We start from the raw sequence: 20890 nt of genomic DNA on the forward strand, positions 1-20890 counted from the left end.
TTGCAACATACCCCTCCAGCCTTTTGAAATTCCTCCTGACCATCTGGGAATTTCCTGTTCTGCCAAATAGTTTTGTCCGGACAGAGCTGAGGTCTGTCTCTTGCCATTAAGAAATCCCCTTACATTGGGGCAGAGGTGTTCTGAAGTAGGTGAATCCAGAAAGCCAGTGCCAAAAAGTAGACCAGGAACTTCTGCCACTCCTGAAAGTGCTGGGGGAAGGAGAGGACGAGGGGTCAGCTTCAGCTGGGTGGGCCTGAGGTTGGGAAATGCCTCTTCAGTCAGGAACTGAGCACAGATTTTTACTGCTGATTCACTGTGAGCAGCATCGGGCCAGGCTCCGCAGGAACTCATTAGCATCACACTCTGGGTGAGAGTCGAGAGACTTTTTTTTTCCAGTTTTTAATCCTCTTGGGGCTGTTTAATGATACTGGTTTGAGTTTGTGGAATGTGTTGAAAGCCTCCTTTGGGTTCATGTTCCCATAGGAAATTACTGTTTTTTCTAGTCATACTTTTTGGTAAGAGCTCATGCTAGCAACACCTGGAAAATGTGATAGTAATACCAGACCAAGCCTGATAGAAGCAAACACAAAATTAATACCACTCTGATAGAAAAAACATTGAGCGACTCTGACGTAGGATGTGAAGCTGTCTCACAATATAAAGCTTGTATTGCGTTATTGCATTAGTAGCATTCTAAAAATAATCTTGCTGCAGCTTGTCTATGGCTTTTCAGAGGGATTTTACTATGGAAGTGAAAGCATGACAGCATTCAAAAGCACACAATATAACTAACACTGAGGTGTCATCTTGAAACTTAAGAAGAATGAATATGGGAAATTTACCCTAAAACACATTTCCAGTGTTCCATCATGGTGAGTTATAACCCAGAGGAAAAAGAACAAGATAAATTTTAGTGACAAAGGACCAAAGAGTTTTGATTGACATTTCAGGAGCTCTGCATGAGTATGGCAGAAAAATAATGAATGAAAACGTTGAAGTAGCCTTTAAAAATGCACACACACACACAAAAAAGATGTCACATTTGGTTCATATTTTACAAATCAAGGATATATGTCATATCTTCATGCCCATAACCATGCAACAAAACCACTTTCAGCCTTGCTCAATTCTGTTTCTAGGAAATACCCTAGGGGGTCAGTGGCTAAATTACTAGAGCTTTCCAAGATGTGTAGAAGTGTTAAATCATGGATCAAGGAAACTTTTTGTTTGTTTGTTTTGTTTAAAGTAACAGAGCAATTCCCACTTGATTCTACCACCTGTTAAGTCTACTGAAAAGTAGCTACATGCTTGTGATAACACTCTCCAATGGTAAAATGAAAATAAATTGTTTCATAGGGATAAAGCTTGTAATGTGCTAGATGTTTCCGGGAAAGTCTAAGTACCATCAACTCAAAACAAAACCCTTAACACTTTCAGGGTCAAGTCCTTAGATCTTGCAAAATCTAAAGCTGGCAAGTTTGGGCAAATGCTTTTCTAGTATTTCTGACCTCAAGCTCATCACAGACTCTCCATGGTGCTTGCTTGATACTAGTAGACTGTTTCTTCACTTAATGGTCATGTATATGCAGCAAACACAGACATTATTTTGAGGTTATCATTGATGGTTGCAAGAACATTCCTGGTAAGAGAGCAACATTTTGGTTACCACTTGCACCGCCACACAAGTCATTTGGTTCTACTCAGCATTTCAGCTGAGAGTTGTCTGCATTTCAGATATTTTAATAACCAGCAAAATCTGTAGAATTAATGGTTTCCTTATTAAAACATGCTGCTGAGCATCTTCTTTGCCTCACTCCTATATTCTTAAATTTAGTAAAATAATGTTTATCTTCTTTTATTTAAAAAAATGAGAACTGTCTTATTTTAAGTAAAATATTCCTCAACTATAATGAGTTTTTCTCCAGTAGACTGTAATGCTACTGAGATATGTAATATTATGATCTTTGTCAGGCCACATAGCCAGCAAATAGTTTACAGCTACATTGTTTCAGGGCATTTTAGTGAACATAGTGCTGTACACCAGAGTAATTTTTCAGACTTTTCTGTCACTGCAGGACAAGTTATCTTATTGTGTGTGCTTTAGTGACATGTTGATACCTTGGGCAGCACACAAATTTATAGATTACAACAGCAACCTTTACCCCTCCTGTCAGACTTTTAATGAAAATCCTCTATCAACCTCAAATACGTAGACTCCTTGCTTTGAAGCACCACCTCCATCTCCCGCCTTATATTTAGCCTTTCCAATCTTTCTCCAGGTCCCTTATACTTTCTCTGAGATTAATCTTTCCAAGAGGCAATAGTCTACAGTTAGAAGCTCATCTTCAGTTTCCTTAGGAGTTACCTGTCCGATTTTATGGAATTCAAAATGATAAAAAGGAACATGAAAAAGCTACATATATTCTTACTGCATCTTATAGTTTAATCAATCTGCAAATGCATCACAGATATTTCACCTAGTTTACCCAAGCATTACACTGTATTTTTAGAGCAGTGTATGTAAGCATGCAATGAGGTGCAAGCATTTTGCCGGTGATGCAAGATGTAGAAACTCAACCAATACCCTGGTTTCAGGGAAGTCAATGAAATATGAAACAAAGCTAGCTTTCTCAGCCAAACTCAGCTAATGAGGATTTGAAAGCACTCATTTAACAGGATACTTCTCAGTTGCAGAGAGAGACATGTATTATGTATTTGTACAGTGACTGGCAAAACGGCTCATCAAGCAGTTCCAAATATAAAGGCTGATCTTTTACCAGTGATTATTTAATTCATTCTCCTGTAATTATCCTTCACTTTTAATGATAACTCTTTGGTATTTGGCAAACTCCTCTTGCCTTGTGTGCCTCTGCAAATACAGCTGTCTTGCTTATGCTTCACCGTATCAAACTCTGGCATTGTATCAGGTACAAATAATTATTTAACAACTGCTATGAAGGCAGAGGTCATAACAGTTGAGCTGTGCGATGTCATGGAGGTAAACGATGTCAGAGGAATATACAGAAGGATATTTATTACATCAGCCAGAATTCTTGGAAAAGCCAAGAGATCAAATTGGATCATTCAAGAAAAATGTCAAGAGAAACAACCTTAATCATCACCTCTGTAGTTAACAGTCTAAAGTGATAAAGAATTTTGCTGTACGTATCTCCTCCACACAAAAATAGCAACACAGAGAAACTTTCTAGAAGAGCACTGATGGCCTTTCCCATTAACAGGATAGAAGTGACGCAGGAAAGATAGGTGGCCCTTGACCATTTATCTCTACTATGGTAAGTCACACACAGGGTGAAGTATGAAGTTTTAGCCAAGGAACAAAGGGGAATAGTTCATTCAGGAACAGATTAGGTCATCTCTTCGAGCAATTTTCACTCTAAGCAGATCCTCAAAATTCCAGGCACAACACCAAAGGCACCATGGTTTGGGGATTGCCCGTTATTGTGTTGACTTGCTGATGTGGCCTAGAAGGCCGCAGGAATTTCCTGATGAGTTAAGACTGCACAGAGTAAATATTTAACTATGACACAAGTAAATATACTTAATACTTAAGTGTTAATGGCAGTGATCCTAAATCCTTATTTCAGCTACTTTCATCTGCATATGAATACCCAATTTTCAAAGGCTGTAGCAGTCTTCCTTGAGCCCTTTGGTGTTGGAGAGGACTTCAGAGAACCAGGTTGTATATAAAATTATTCTGTGAGATTTCATAAAATCTGAGTTATTTCTATACAGGTTTTTCATAGAAAATATTAGGTTTTTAGGAGAACTAGTGCTCTCATAGTGATGGTGAGATAATTATCTGAAGATCCTTGCCTTCTTGAGAGACCAATACATGATTCAGAAGAGAAGAGAAAGGCAAGTAAATGACGCTGTTATTCACTCTCACTGTTACTCACTGAGCTGATGGGAGAGTTTTAAAAAAAGAGATCTATTTAATAAAATTGTCTTTCCTGCAAGACTTCTGCATGAGAACTAAAACTTCCAGAAGATAATTATTACTAAAGCTATTCAAAGCTGAACGTACAACAGTGAAAATCAGCACATTTGAATACAGCCATAGGTGGTTTAATCCAAATGAAAATTCATTCAATACAAGGCTCAGAAAAAACAAATTACAAAAATCATCATTTAACAACTACATTATTTTTTCCTAAATCTCCACTGTGCAAGACAATATTTGCATACAAGAGTATTAGGAAGAAAAATAAAATTTTATAAGCATGGGCTGACAACTTTAAAATGCTCATAAGTAATATGATCCAAAGGGCAGGCAAGTCTACCACAACACTGAAGATAAATGTAAAAGAACCTCTAGAGACTGTAGAAGCACTGCTCTTTGGAGTTTTGTGGGTATTTAAAACATGTTTTGTGGATTTGGAGTGTATTAAAGGTCAAATATTAAAATACCTCTCAAAATAGTAAATTTACACATCAAGAATCAGATTTTTTCCACCTACAGTCACGAAGTGAGAACTCTACTTCGAAGGCTGTAGAGCCTTTGATAATGACGGAGAGTTTGTTGCAGCATTTAAAACAGTGGACAGGAGCACTCAAATGACAAATGCTTTTCTCTTTGAAACCTTGCAACTTCCCTCTGTGGGCTTAGGGTGTTGTGGATCATGGATGAGAAAACGAAAAGCTTGGCCTGCTAAACAATGTTATCGCTAAAACAGAAGTTTCTTAACATAGATAACATCTTTCAAGAAAATCCTCTTGCACACAGAAAGCCTTTAAAGGAGGTTTAGATGTGAAAGAAGGCAGGATCGGTCTATAAATGGCATATCAGCCTGCAGCAGAATTAGGTTTTAGATTCAGAATTGATTAGTACCGATCTAGTCATATGTGCCCTAGTGCGAAAGAAGCCATGCTGCCAAAAAGAGACAAATTACCTTCTAAGGTCATCTGCTCATACTCACAGTTTTCTCCCACAGTTCTCTAGTCTTTTCTTAATTTCCTGGCAGAGGTGCTTAGAGCTTACCCTATCTCTAGGGTAATCTCTCTAGCCTATTTGCCTCCTTGGTACAGAGGGAGGAGAAAGAATGCCAGGACCCAATTCCACAGGCAGAACAGTGTCAGAAGGGAATTCTTCTGACTGGAACAAGTGCATTTTGGTTGTTCCCATACATTCCTATTGCAGAAGGAACGCCTGGTACATTATTTGCAACAAGACAACTAGAAAAACATGACAAATGGCAAGAATTTACTCCAACAAATAAAAAATTTCCAGAAGACATGATGAAAAATTATAACTATATAGTTATGTCAAGTCCTATTAAAGAAGCAGATGCCATGCATGCACAAGAACAATCAGGTTTGTCCTGCAACACAGGCACATGTAAGGACAGTCACATGTCTGGTTTGGGGAGTACACAGTCCAATAGGTTTTCCAGAATATATGAAAATTCTTGCTTTCATACACAGTCTGGAAAGTACAAAAGCAAAAGCACCCATAATTTATTTACAACACAGTATGGGGACTCATCCACATAGAATAATGCATGTACAATAGACAAGGTTTCATTTTGCTAAGAACTCTTGTAGGGTTTTTGAGCCAACAGGTCAATTCCAGAAGAACAACAGATTGACAGAAGGTAAGTAGGTATAAAACATAAGCACAGATTTAAGACACAACACTTCGAAACAGACTTCAATGTACCTCAACCCAAAGACTCCAAAACTCTAAATGCATATGTGTGTGTGTGCATGCATATATGTGTGCCCACACTCAAGCAGCAGGGTAAGGTGTCCAAGGGAAAGGAATTTTGCGGACTTTTTACAGAATTTTTGATCAGCCACTTTTTACTCATGGATCTTCAACACAGATTTTTCAACTACAAGACTGTATCTGCACTTGCAGCCTACATATCTCTCTTAAGACAGGAATATTAACACAGCATATGACTGACCATGGACTACCATATAGCAGACCTTTAAAGTACCTTTGCTAAAGACAACTATTTCACCATAAAACTAGCATAGTTCTCTAACTATTATCCTTTTCCTACTGGATTTTTTTTTCTTTTTTTTTTTTTTTTCTTCATTTCTGCTGCTAGAAGCTAGTCAAGGGAGTATGAGAAATTTCTTTCAATCATGTTGCTCCATGGCCTTAGAATACCGATTTTTTATATTACTTCCTCCAAGGGATTCTAAAATTACTTTAATCCCCCCCCCCCCTTTTTTTTTTTTCTTGTTTGTTTGGTTTGTTTTAATTCTGAAAGCAAAATATTTTTCGAAATGTAGAATAGTGCAACTTCAGCATCTTTCCAGCTGATCCTATACCTGTCTTGCTTTGACTGTCTGTACCCATGTTTGTTCAGTACTGAGCTAGCCCTACTGTTAGGTCTTGTTTAGATAGGAAGTTGCACTAGTTCAACTTGCATCAGTTTTAAACAGGGATAAGTAAACTGGTGCAAGCCCCTGGGTAGACTTCTTACTCCAGTTTAGGAGTGAATTACACTGTTTTAGATTAATGTGATTCCTAACTAAGGTAATGAAAAGCAAAGCTTGATCTTTGTGCAGGAACATTAATGAGAATGTAGTGCAAATGTGCAACAATTTATGGCATTTCTAAGTTAGCTTTCCAAGTGAATATTCATCACCCTGGTTTTTCATAACACTGTTTAAAATATGCACGTGTGGTTACACAAGAATAACCTTGTGTTAAAGTACAGCTTGTTTCATAAGAAAAAGAACCCATCCCATGAAACATGAAACTATTTCAATTTCCTTTTCCTGATCAAGCTTCAACTCTTTACCAAGAGAGGAAATCCTTACGTTACTGGGATGACTTTTATACCAGGGCTGTTTATTCAAGACACTTGAACTAGTAGTGCTGAAGATGAGGTTCACAGCACAGCTAAAACCATGATGCTCGTTCTAGAAGGTTCTTCATTTGCTAGCTCTTCCTTGTTTGCACCTTATTGCAAATACAGAGAAGAGGACTGAGCTAAGCTGAACTGTAAATTGAGATGGATGCAAGTAGGTTGCTAAGTATCTTCACCTTTCAGGATACACTTGCAATAAATCACACAAGTGAGCCCAGGTTTGATGACAACATTGCTGGTAATAATAGCTCTGAAAAGCTAGCCATTCCTCACTGGTTTTCCTGAGAATCCATACAAGACTAAGCTACAGTTCTATTAATTTCAGATGAATAAAAGTTGAAGCAGCAGCTGCTCAATGGATTTTAAGAACATTGCAAGAATGACAATTCTCACAGGTAGCAGGACATATATAACCCACTTAGACAACTGCAGCCTGCAAAATATACTTAGCATTATAGACTAATGTTAATTGCATTTATCTGCTTATTTTTTATTAATTATTTTATTTACTAATATTTACTAATTTTAAAACTAATTTCCTTCCAAAAAATTTTAATCTCAACATGTTTTCTGTAAATATTGGAAATATTATTATCATACAGAAACTGTTAATACCACAAAATACTTTCCACTAGAAAGACTCCAAAAGCAATACAAAAAATAACATATTAAGACTCCCAACAGCCTTGTGAAACTGAGTAGTAGTACTATATTGGTGTTAGAAAAAGGAAACAGGAATACTTAAAAGTTCATGATTTCCTTGCAGTCACAAGGGAAGTCTGTGCTACAGCCATGAACAGAAATAAAGCTTAAATCCATCCCACTTAACAGAGGCGTTTAAATCAGGAAGCGAGATGTTCAGGGTTTCCCTGGAGTCAATGAAGAGAAGCAGGGACTTCCATAGGATGGTTCAGATGGCTGGCTCTTCCTCTGGGCTTGCTACTGTCTCTGGACACAGCACTGAGAGATTCCCCACAGCAAAGAAAAACCTATCTTGGATATCACTGGGTTTTGGCCAGAAGTTTGGGTGGGATGATGCAGGCCTAAAATACCCAGCCTTATACTTTTCCCACATGAGGTTTCTTTTTTTTTTTTCCTTTTTTTTTTTTTTTTTCCAAGGCACCCAGCACTGTGAAGTAGAGATTGCGTCCAAACCACAGAAGGGAATGGGAACGATGAGTTCTCAGCACCCTCAAAATGACACACCATTTACTTTATATTAGTTTCATTTAGAAAAACTCTCAGTGTTCCAAATGAGATCTCCCACTGGGCATGTTGGTTGGACAGTTCAGATGACTAATAAATGTAATATTTTATTGTTACCAGAAAGTTCCTAATTACAGCTGTCATCACTGAAAATAAACACATTCAGGTTCTACTGCACATTATGATAAAGCCTTCTGTCCAAGCATGGGAAATATCTTTTTTAACTAATTTGCTACCAAATGTGGCAACATGTGAGACTGCCCTTCAGTCTACTTCTCTGATTCTTCTACTTTAAAAAGAAAAAAAAAAAAGCACATTGCCAAATGAGTTATCCCCCAATAATATAAAGCTTTCGAGCATTTCCACATTTAAAGTGTGGAAACCCTTTTTCTTGTGGGTACCTCAGAATATCCCATGGACTTCAGCAATTTGATTAATAAAAATTTAAAATGCAGGCATATTCTTGGCCAAAAGACCTTTTGAAGGTAAATAAGCAAATTTTGTTTTACACTCAAACATGAATTTTCTTAGAAGCAGTTTGTTTCCATGAACTTTTTTTTGCTCCTTAAATTTGGCTTTTATATATATTTACCCATTGAACAGTACATACTAGATAAGTAATTTCACTAATTTGAATCCCAGCATTTGTTGTGCAGCTGGCTTATGGGAACTGCACTTGTGATGTTACTATGATGAGATTTTGCTTTGGTTATGAGAATTCATTGACTCCAAAGCAAAAAGGAGCACTTACAATAGCAAACAGCCTCTGGGTCTACGCAAGAAATCCAAATTCAAGCTGGATGCCAAAATAGGAGACTAGTGACCCATTTTGGATGAAGCATCCTCACTGTTTCCTTTTAGCCCTGGTCCATCTTGAAAAAGGAAAGATTTCCTGGAAAGCCATTACTTATACAGACCTCTTAACAATGTTCATATTAAATGACAAACAGAATGGCAGATTGCAAATCTAATGACCCGCTTTTATTTGTGAAAATTAACAGGAGTTCATCATGGATCTCATGGTTGCACTTAACATCCAAATATTATGTAGACTTTAAGGTCACATGTTATATTACAAAATGCCCAGTGAGACACAACCATAAATAAAATAGAATTTTTACTATTTCTTGTAATAGGACAATTAGCGAAAATTGGTTTATTAGTGTGACAAAATTTACAAGTTATGACCACCTCCACTTTTATATGAATATAAATTTGCCTCATAGGATATTATCACAGCTCTTTAGATCTGTCCTTTTCAGGGCAGGCTCTGTCACACTTTCACACAGCTTCATGGCACATGACATGTGAAGAATTTTCCCATCTTCAGCAAACCATATAAAATGCAAGGCAAAATCCAGCCTCTACACACACATAAGCATTTTACTACCATTTCATGGCAGTGCTAGGGCCTGCTGGTAAAGACAACAGAGAGGGGCAGACTTTCACTGGAGCCACAACACACAGTGACAGACTCCAGTCTTTCCAAAAGCCAGTTTCTTCTATACAACGACTGGTCCCCATCAAAACCTAGATTCCTTTCATATTTAAAACCCTTGTAAGCACTTGCAATGTTAATTCTGTAAAATAAATCAACAGAGCACAGAAAATGCTATAGACAATTTATCAAAACCATAATAAGAATAAACTTTAAACTAGACTATCAAATGGTGACAGATACCCCGGAAAAGTTGTTCATAATTTCTTTCTTTAATGACTGAATCTAGCTTATAATTTCATATTTCTTCTCTTATAGCTGGTGACAGCACAGGCAGTTTGAAGGGAAAGGTAAGTGACTTGAAGCTTCTTCATTGGGTTTAACTGTAGTGGTGCCATCAATATTTGCAGAGAAAAGGAAAATGAAGTCTAAGTTTGGCTGACCAAAATGATTGTGGTTCACTTTCAACTCAAACCTGTACATCTGTGTTAGCTTCTTACAGTACACTATTAATAAGCGTTTATTTTAAACTTCTGTAGTATTCTTCTTAGGTAATGATCAGAAAAAAAAAAAAAAAGAATGGATCATGTAAAGTTCACTTATTACTGTAATAACAATTATTATTACTATTTGGAATAAGGGATAAGTATATAAAACACTCATCTGTATAGCTATCCTGAACGTGTACTGAGTCCATCGATACTCTAAGTTCAGCAATCTGACTAACATAAAGTTCCTAAGCAAGACACGATGATAACATTTCATGTAACTCCTCTTTGGCAATACTTAAACATGTCAATTAAATACCAAACAGTATCATGTGTGCCAGTCAGTTACTGCAAAAAAAGAAAATGTGATGAACTGTTTGTTTTGAACTATTAGTATAAACATATTGCAGAAATGAAACCCAAGCTTAAACAATGGGGAAAGTTATCCGGTATTAAAATAAACAGTTCTAGGAAAAGCTCTAAAAATGTTTACCAAGTCATCTGCAGGGAGCGTTTTGCCATGTCCCTGGTTTGCCAACCAATCCGAGTTATGCTCACTATAGATATGCAAATGTTAATGAACGAGACTGGGACTTAATTGCCTGTTATTGGCTCCTCAAGCCAGCCCATTCTTATCTATAATCAAGCTCGTAGGTAGTCAAAGAAGCACTTCTGGTTTTAAGCATAAAATTTACCTTTTTTTTAAAAAAAAAAAAAAGAATGCTTGCTTTCCTTCTAGAAATCTGCTAGTTTAGGTGTGAAAGAAAATCATTTTTAAATTAAAATACTACAGAGTTAAGCAAACCATGATTCTTGCCAACTTTCTTAGTAAATACTCTTTCAATATTTCAGGCTAATAGCCTTTGTGGTGAGAAAACAATGCACCCTGCCAAACATTGCGTATGTATAATTTTAATGAAAGATATATATATTACCTGAAGTAATAAACATATTTCCTTTATGTAAGTCAGAATATATCTCAAATTCTTAAACACTATTTCTTATTATAACTATTTGCTTCCATTCATGGACCTATAACTGTTATTTATTCTGTATTTTGTTCTTAACAGGTGCATTGTAAATGCTGTTTAGTGTAGCAGCAGTTATATCTGATACCAAAAATCTAGGGGAAAAAATAAATGCAGAGAATAAAAATGAGATGCAAGATATATACATAATATATTCATTACATTTCAGCATTATGCTTGTTTTGAAAGGAAATGAGTTATGTCTGAGATGCTTTGTAACGGCAGCATCAACAAAGCAAATTTGGTATTCAGAGATGCTATAAAGGAGCTGCATCAACCTCATTTGTTCAGACTGAGCCATACTCCATCACACAGAGAAACGGGTCCTTTCATTCTAAGGAAAACTGACACATGGGGATACGTGCACAATCCCAGTTTTATGTAAACCCCTGGGAGCAGTGGCTTGGGGGCTGGGAAGGAAAGGAGGAGGGGGATAGTGCTGCCCATAGCCCATTTTACAATCACTGCAGAAGAAAAGTCCTCAAATATAAACCCCTTTCACTGGGCTGCCTACCTGTTTAATCACTTCCCTCCAAAGTGTGAGAGGACTAAGCCTAGCTCAAACATTCACACTCCAGAGACTCATATTTCTTCATGTTCAGTTCACAGTGAAATAGTGATCTTAGTTCAGTCTCTAGTGGACAAACACAGAATAAGTAAAGTCTTACAAGCATGATTCAGCAGCCAATTTGCTCAAGTAAAATCATGTGTACATAAACACAGATAACAACTTTCCTCTTTTTAGTGCTTGCCTCAGCCTCCCAAGGTACAGTAAAATAATTTCCTAAGAAATGCTTTCATCTACAAGACTTCCCCTTATCTCCAGCTTTATATTCCCCGATGCAGACCAAGGTATTAAAAAATGAGGGAAGTAGTCTAAAAAAGAAATGCTTTGTTATACTTTGTTTTATAGTCACATGTTTACTGGACAGAGTCTTTTCTCTCTTGCTAGTGCCAGATATGCAAAGAGCACAACTAATTTACCAAGGCATCAGGAAACCTCCGAAGATTTTAGTAGGGTTAGGGGAATGGGGACAGCTGTATGTGCTTTTTAACATATTGCTATCTTGTATACTGTCTGGGTGAAACAAAACTTGTAAATAAGACAGGTTACAGTAACTTTGCTAATACAAAGGTTTAGTCCACCTAGTAGGGTCTTCGCTAGGTTCTTATTGATGCTCATTCTTCCTATGAACTTGTGCTAGAGTTAAATCATCTCAAATGGGTACATATAGCAGTTTTCTTGTGCCATCTTACATGACTAGTTGCATCACTCAATTGCTCAATTTTCTAAGTTTTTCCAGGTCAAAATGCAATATGAGAATGGGAATATTACAAATAACTGTATACCAAGACTGTTTGTTTATTTATTTTTACTGGTCAGCTATCCCGAGGCATTTTATTACCAAGGCATGGACAAGATCCTGCAAGGTATGTAATTTTACACAAGTGAGTAATCCTGTTAAGGTGAATGGGACTGCTCATATGAATGAAATTATTCACATATTTAGGTCTTTTCAGGCCCAAAATTCAGCTCATACCTAAAATACTGAAAAGTTCATTAAAAGTTTAGAGCTATTGCACAGTCTTAAAAATAATTATTCTGCTAAGTTACTACAACAACTTCAAACCCATTTTTCCCTTTCTATGAAAGAATGCACTTATTCACACAAATTAAAACAGGCTGTTTCAAGTCCAATGTAATCTACATAGTTAAAAAGTTTTACTGCAATGTTTCAGGAGTGTGAATGCCCATATACTTTCTTCTTTCTTTCCAGCAGTTAGCTGGATAGAATACTATTACAGAATCTGTTTATGGAGGAACAATGATATTCTTAACCCAGTGGCTTTAAACGCTGATATTTTTAAAATGCTCCCTTTTGCTGTCAGCGTAGCAGGTACACTGCACAGCATCTGATCTGAAGCTGTGAACTGTAAGTAGAGTTTATAGGAATACTTAGTAAGTTCTGTCATTAGAGTCTCTGCAGGATTTTTTCATTCTCTGATTCACAAACATCCATGGTCTTTTGAGATTAAGAAGTTGTGTCTTTCACTAACATGAAGAAAATTCTGCTCCTGAGAGTAATGTCAGTAGGAAGGCTGAAACATTTCTACCCTCCACAGCGAGAAACTAGATCAATCCTTATTACCTCACTTCTCATAGAAACTAATGAAAACTTTGAACATCACCAAAAAAATCCATTTAGTGAAAATGAAAAAAAGGAACACTTACTTTTTGCAGCCACTGAGTGTAATTTTCCATCACATGTTCCAGATGTTGCAGTTTCTGGGAAGAGAAATCCTGTTCCACGTGAGGAGCATCTCTCTGAAGAGCGTTTGTGTTGTACTGGTCTGTCGTGCTTTCACGACAGTTCCCGTCCTGTTCTGGCAGAATGAAAGTATAGGTGCACTGCCCGTGCTGAATCCGGTTAAATCTTCTCCCACTGGCTTCTGGACCCCGACGCTGGTTATTACAGCCTATATGAGCAAGAACTGCTGCCAGGAAAGCAAAGGAAAGGAAAACTGACATGTTATTATTACTTTCTTTTCCTACTTCAACAAAAACTTTTTCTTCCTCTTTCTTTAAATTTGTTTTTAATTTCCCTTAAAGTCTTTGGAGAAAGGACTGGAGAAGCGCACTTTAGTAATCAAGCTTGGATAAACTTATTTTTTTAATTTCAGTATGAGGATAGCTTCCTTAGTTAAAATTGGGAATATTTATTGCATAGTAGTTAAGATTTATTGTTTCCTCTCTGTTACAGTCCAGCATGTAGCCTGCTTTAGTCAGCTGCATATGCATATCCCAGTCTCTTTCCCCTACACTATCTGCTGCAGAACTGCTATTTTCTCTCAGGCTTCAGTGAGTTTTATTAAGGTTGCACTTTCAAGCCAAGCTGGAAGCAAGCAGCCTTTCACAAGATGACTTGACAGGAATGCGTGTATGAGTGCGCCCCTATGCTAAGGATGGCTGATGGCTCAGTACAGAGGGATCATCTTACAAACTGGCTGGATGCATGACCTCAATCATGCATGGCTTTCCAGCCCCTATTGCATACACTGCTAAGGGCTTTTGACGAATACACATAAGTTTAATAAGTAAGGCAGTCCACCTTAATACACTTCATATGTTCACACTGACCTATTAAAATGTAGATAAAGTGTAGAAGTTTGTTGTAATCCCTCTGTAAATACACAAAGCACTGAAATTAAAAATACTTTCAGTTCTGCTTTGCTCAGTATCTATTAAAGAATTCTAAGTCGGGCGAATGACACTTATGGGAAAAAAGCTACATTTAACCCTCACATGCTTCAGCTACTTTTCTAAGACAATTGTGTTCCTTTAGCAGAGTTTGCAGAGAGCTTTTTTACAGCACATAATTAAATTAAGGCTGCCAAATAGTATTGGGAAACGGCAGTTCAGAAAGATAATAATTTTCTATGTTTGGCATCTAAACTAAGGTAAATAATTATAAAACAGTGAGGGACAGTGGCTGAATTATTCCAGATTGTCTTCTGTCCTGCATAGTTATCACATGCAAAACACTCCTTCCAATTTGCAAGTCTGTATAGGCTATACAGGCACCTCTCATATGCAGAAACTTCCTCAGAAAAAGATTGTGGTAACTACTTAAGAAACTGTCTTACACTTAAATAATGCCTTTGGTATTTGCTAGAGACAAATAAAAATTGCACAGATTAGAAACAGAATTGGAATATTCCTGAAATTCAGAGGAACTTGGATATGAGTTCCTTCTCCAGTATTTGCTGTTGTTACATAAATACCAGCCAACACTTCTGCACACCACTTTGCACAATTTTCCCCATTAAAGTGGTTTTCTAAATAGCAATAGTACATCACTAAGAAAAAAACAACCAGCCTGCAAGGTTTTTACCGACAAGGAAACCTACTTGCAAGAAGACTGAGTGCAAGCACCTTCAGTGCTTATGCAATTGCCACCTGTATCACAACTACAATTTAATTCTAAAAGAAATATTAAAAGAATATTTAGCCAGGCATCTGACCTGCTCCTGAGGAAGCTATTCCTACTCAAAACTGGGGACGGAGGCTTTTTATCTTGCAACTGGAAAGAAATCACTGCATCTGAACCAGTAAGAAATATCCCCTATAATAATATAGAGAAATGAGAAAGTCTTATCTTGCTTTAAAATATTTGTATGCCCAATGTATAGAGAAAAAAAAGAAAGAATACAAAGCAAAGAGCAAAGCATCAATGCTACTGTTGCGTTTAGCAAGATCAGAATATCCTTCCGTCTCCGAAACTGTTCAGCCCACCTTTACACCCTGGTTTTTTTTTTCTTTTTCTGTCTCTGAAAATCTACTTCTAATAGCTTGCTTTCATATAGCATTTCTCATACTTCTCCCCCATCTAGTTCTCCAGAACTAGTTCTTCTGTGGTTTATTACGCTGCCTTTGCAATTATTGTGAAATGTAATTGCAAGGTATTTGCTCATATAAGATCAGAGAGCTTCAGTTAGGAAGAAAACTCTAGGATCAGACATTGACCTGAAGGGTTAGCATAAAACCAACTATTCCTCATGAGGCAAAACAAAAATACCAGAGCACAAACATGGTTAACAATACATACTTTTTTTTTTTTTTTAAGTAAAAAGAGAACTTTATGAAAGGGCTTCAGAGCAGCTAAAAGGGGGATAGCAAAGGTGGGTGTACAAAGGCTTCTAGATTTTTAGTTCATATTTTAAAATACTGTTGTTTACACAAATGCCACATTCACTTTCTGCAGAGTATTTATATCCATGCAAACATGGAAAAGTGAGATTTTAAACTTACAGTTGATGTTTTTTTTTAATGAGAAAAGACTTTACAGAAGAGCAGGCTCACTTTGTTGCTATTGCATGGCCCCTTCCCACTGGCTTGAGGTAACTTCTTCCCCTTCTGTCCCCCTCTTCCTAAGGTAACAGCCATGAAGACCTTCAAGAAGCGTACCATTATCAGGCATCTTTGGCATTTGCTCTTATGTCTCCAGCTTACTGCCCTGCCATAGCACCTGCCTCTCAAAGCCAGACCCCTGACCACAGGCCCCAAACTGATGGATCACGGCCAGCACATCATGGTCAGATGCCACAGTGGGGAGAGGTGGCAGTAGCCAGAGCACCTCCTACCAGCACAGTGCCCTAGATGTCTCCTTACTAGGGAGAACCAAGTCCCCCCACCCATGTACTGCCCATATCTGTGCTGTAAAAGTAGCCCATCAGAGACATCTCGTGTGTCCAAACACCTGGGGACTTGTGCAGAAGCAAGGAAGGGATGGCAGGAGCCTGGGGAAAGCCCAGGATCCGTTCTGTCACTCCCAGTTTGCAGCCTTTCTAGCCCAAAGGGACTCATGAAATGTGCTGGGATGCACTTAAATCTTTGCAAGGACTCCGAGCAACTGCTGAAATGGCAGCAGCTCTGTTGGCTACACTGAAACTCAGCAAGTCTGGGGGTTTGGGGGCTACTTTTGCTGATAACACAGGGAGAACTAGCCACCAGAGTCCCTAACTAGAAGCAGAGACACTCCAAATCCTGTAACACAGGAACCACCAAGGTCAGCTTGCTGTTCCCGCATAGCAAAGTCATTTTGATAAGGACATTGAACCAGCCAGGCCAGGTTCAATTTACACTCCTCTCTGGCACGCTCATGGTCCCATGCATACACAGGCAGAAATGCAACAACAAATACAGAAAAGACCTTGTTTCTACATCTACAGCCACAATGCAATTTTTTAAGGAATTCCATTTTATCTAAGGAAAACAGGTTCAGAAATAAGAAGAGTTTTTATTTTCTAAAATTCCCTATTCCTATTAAGGTATTTGCTTTTCTCTTTCCAAAAACAAACCAACTAACCAACCAATGAAACAAACAAAACATCTTAACCCAAGAGTTTCAATGATTTGGTGTCTTCTGTTTGATAAATGTGCAGTGTATTATCCCAGTACCACATGACCTATGTGACCTGTCCCACCTTTTTAAGACCTGAAAATTTCAGTGAGGTGAGGAAAAACATAATTCTCAAAGTTCAGTCAAAGTCACTGTGGGTATTTCTGCAGGATCCTACATTATATACTATAGATACAATCTCAGTTATTTCTCCAGGATTGCACAGAAAATCAGTGGCTCAGCCAGAAACTGAACAGAGGCATGGATGTGTTTAAAAGACTTTATTTTCCTAAGACCACTTCCTCCAGCACAATGACTAGTTTCATATTCCCTGAACTCTTCCTCCTATGTAACAAGGAAGAGATGGATCCAGAGGCTTCCTTCCCAGACCGTGCAAAGTCTCATGCACATTGTTTATTTAGTAGCTACACAAAATACTATAGCTCACTATGTAATCAATCCTACAAGGCAAAATAAATGGGAATTCAACATCCAGATAAAGGTTACATTCACATGATATCAGTTCCCACATATCTAGCATTAATATAATTCAATGACTTTTGTCACAGGATCGTATGCATGCTCAGAGTTCAAATACAAATTCTAGGAAACCAAACACTATTTCTGTTTCTTTACATTTCTGCTGCAATATGTGTCATTGCAGATGAGTTGCAATAAGGTTGCATCATGTCACATAGTGTAACTGGTGTTACTCCAACTAAACTTCCTCAGTGTATAAGGGAAGTCATGCCAGAATGGCTCCTAACTATAAGTGTAAGAGGCAGGCTTTTATCTGTAGCTAAATCAATGCTATACTGTAGGGCATAAAATGTTTATTCTAATGTAGCACATTCCCTCATTCTAAATATATAAATTCGAAGGACCTGGGGCTGCTGGTTCACAGCTGGCTGAACGTGAGTCAGCAGTAGGCCCAGGTGGGCAATAAGGCCAACAGCATCATGGCTTGTATCAGAAACAGTGTGGCCAGCAGGACTAGGGCAGTGATCGTCCCCCTGTACTCAGCACTGGTGAGGCCACACCTCAAGTCCTGTGTTCCCTTTTGTGCCCCTCACTTCAAGAGGGACGCTGAGCTGCTGGAGTGTGTCCAGAGAAGGGCAACGGGGCTGGTGAAGGGTCTGGAGCTCAAGTCTTGTGAGGAGCGGCTGAGGGAACTGGGGTGGTTTAGTCTGGAGAAGAGGGGGCTCAGATGGGATGTTACTGCTCTCTGCAGCTGCCTGACAGGAGGCTGTAGGCAGGTGGGGATCAGTCTCTTCTCCCAGATAACAAGCGACAAGACAAGAGGAAGGGGTCTCAAGCTGCACCAGGGAGGTTTAGATTGGATACTAGGAAAAGTTCTTCACTGAAAGGGTGGTCAAACATTGGAACAGGCTGCCCAGGGAGGTGGTGGAATCGCCATGTCTGGAAGTATTTAAAAAACCCATAGAAGTGGTGCTTAGCGACATGGTTTAGTGGTGGACTTGGCAGTGCTAAGTTAACGGTTGGACTTGATGATCTTAAAGGTCTTTTCCAACCTAAATGATGCTATGATTCCATGAATTAATAAAATAGGATATGAAATCCCATAAGTCTGACTGGGTAAGTGCTAATGCTTCTGCTGTGACTTCCATGAGGATGGCCCAAATTTACCATATTGCTGAGACTAGAATGGGAGGCAGCATATCTGCCTGACCCTACAGAATCCAGACAGTAGTGGGAGCAGATGAAGAGGCAGACTTACTTAGCATGAAATAACACTTTATCCTACTAGCTGTATGCTTTCTTTTCATACTCTCCTGGGAACAAGCAAGTATTCATCTCAGATAAATTACCCCTCAGGACGGAGGTTTGTATATTTACATGTTCATATTTAAGGTATGATCCCACATAGTGCTGCTTGCCAGATCCTTCCTTCAAAGGAATATGATGATGGGCACTGAGTCACGCTGCAGCTCAGCCCGGCTCTCCCAGCATTTGATTTCACACCTGGGAACAAGTAAACAGCTAGCAACATTAACAGAGTGGTAAAAATCAGCAGCTCTTAGAATAATGTGGTGGTTTACCACAGAAACATCTGAGCTACTGGTTAGGCCCTACAACATGTCTGAATTTTGTCTCACACAGAGGCTATGAGGCTTCTCCAGGCAAAAGCTTTATTGGGCTCTTTCCAAATGTATCAGCAGTTGAGAAAGCTGAAAACTTATTTTCATGCTGTTGGGAACGTGGAAAAATCAAGTTGTTCTTATATTCATAACAGATCTTCTAGCTTACATACGTAGAGAAAAAACAATGTAGATTAATTCAGCTAAATTTGCTCTCATTCCCTGAGCAAGGAGGGAATGACTCCAGCGTCCTTTTTTTTCTGTCTAGGGTAAGTTTTGCCCTTAATTTTCACACTTTCAGGATACTTGAGGTATTTTCAAAGACCAGCTTCCAACCCTATCCAGTAAGAGTGATGCACAGTAACTGAACATGGTGAGCATGACATTTTTGTTTGAAAATAATAAAAAGAGATGTTCTAATCTAAAATGGCTGATAAGAGGACCAATGACAGTGATCTCCACTGTAAATCCTAGACAAAACCAACTGCCTGATTTAAAAAGAAAGATATTTCATATGGCTACAAGCTTTTCAGCTCTATCATGTCAATGTGCCTCCTATTGCAAAATATATTGAAAGTGCAATTTTATGGAAATAAATTATCAGCAATATTGTTTGGTTGAATGGTTTACTTATTCTGTGGACTATTACCAGGTGTTATTGCTCACCAGGGAAAATACAGGGGAGAAATAACAACCCATCAGTGCATTACTTTCAGTTTCTCAATTAATTAAACATGTAGCCCCAAGTACTGTTCCATATGTACATCTATTTTTGAGGTCACAGAGGCAGGAACCTCGATAGTATGACATGCCAGAGAAAGTAAAAATTGCAGTCCCCTAGTGAAATGAAAATAAAAAAGATTATTCTGAATATCGGTAAATGTTGAATATCTCTCCTTTGCAGACTTAAGGGTTAAGTCATACATGACTACAGACTTCCTACCTAATGGAAACCAAAATCCGGAATCAGATGCTTAAACTCCTTGTTCATGAGAAGCACTAGATACATAATGAGACACAAAAGCCAAAATATTGGTGACAAAATCCCTTGTGTTTTCCATAGAAGAACTATGAGACCCAGACATCATTTCTGAGCACCATGCTCTAACGAGTTCAGTCCTTTTGTCCTCATCAGAAAGCCTCTTCTTCACAGGTCTCTCTGTAGCTCAGATCTTTTCAACTCAGGTGCAACAGAGGGAAGTGATGCCACTGCCAAGGATGGTCAAAGCATTTGGAGGTGAGCCCCAGGTTTAAACCCTTCTGCTACCTGATATGGAGAGACAGGAATCAGACTCATCTTCTTAAGCATGTATATTCATAGCAAGACATGACTGAGTACGCTGATTTCTTCTGCCAGTTGAGACACATCAGCCAGATTCCCCATCAACCTGAATGACACCCTAAACAACCCACTGTGAGTCAATCTTGACTGCTCTATCACACAATTAAAACTAAGAATGTAAAACATTCTCCTTAATTTTCTCCACATAGTAAAGGACATAAATCCAGGTCAGTTCTGAGTATTTATGTCCTTCAAGAACTTGAGTATATGGCTAAAATATACGTAGCAAGAACACATCATGTATGAGGTAGCACTGTTGTACTTTATTATATATACTTTATTATAGATACTTTATTCCTACCAAACTTATTTTTTTCATAAAATAGATTTAGATAAATAATCCACAGGAAATAACTTTATTGGATATAATGCTGTCATAGAAGCTAAGAACATGAACTTTTCTCTTGAGTTTCAATGGTTCTCTAATCAACTTCTATATACTTTTTGAAAAACACCTGCAAATCGAAGGGACTGGAAAAAATGGCTTGGAAGACATGTGACCTATACACCAATGGGCAAAGAGGAAACAGCTACAGAGAACACA

At 38.2% G+C, this 20890-nt stretch overlaps 1 protein-coding gene across 1 annotated transcript in view; it reads right to left on the reverse strand.

Annotated features, from left to right (window-relative positions):
• ANGPT1 (angiopoietin 1) overlaps positions 1-13962 on the reverse strand; it is a 170796-nt gene extending 156834 nt beyond the window's left edge. The window contains exon 1 of the mRNA XM_040587931.1: positions 13239-13962. Coding sequence (XP_040443865.1) covers positions 13239-13535 — 297 coding nt within the window. The 5' untranslated portion in view covers positions 13536-13962. The remainder of the gene's footprint in view (positions 1-13238) is intronic.
• Between the last annotated feature and the right edge of the window lie 6928 nt (positions 13963-20890).

Source organism: Falco naumanni, chromosome 3 (assembly GCF_017639655.2).
Source record: "Falco naumanni isolate bFalNau1 chromosome 3, bFalNau1.pat, whole genome shotgun sequence".
Taxonomy (NCBI): Eukaryota; Metazoa; Chordata; class Aves; order Falconiformes; family Falconidae; genus Falco; species Falco naumanni.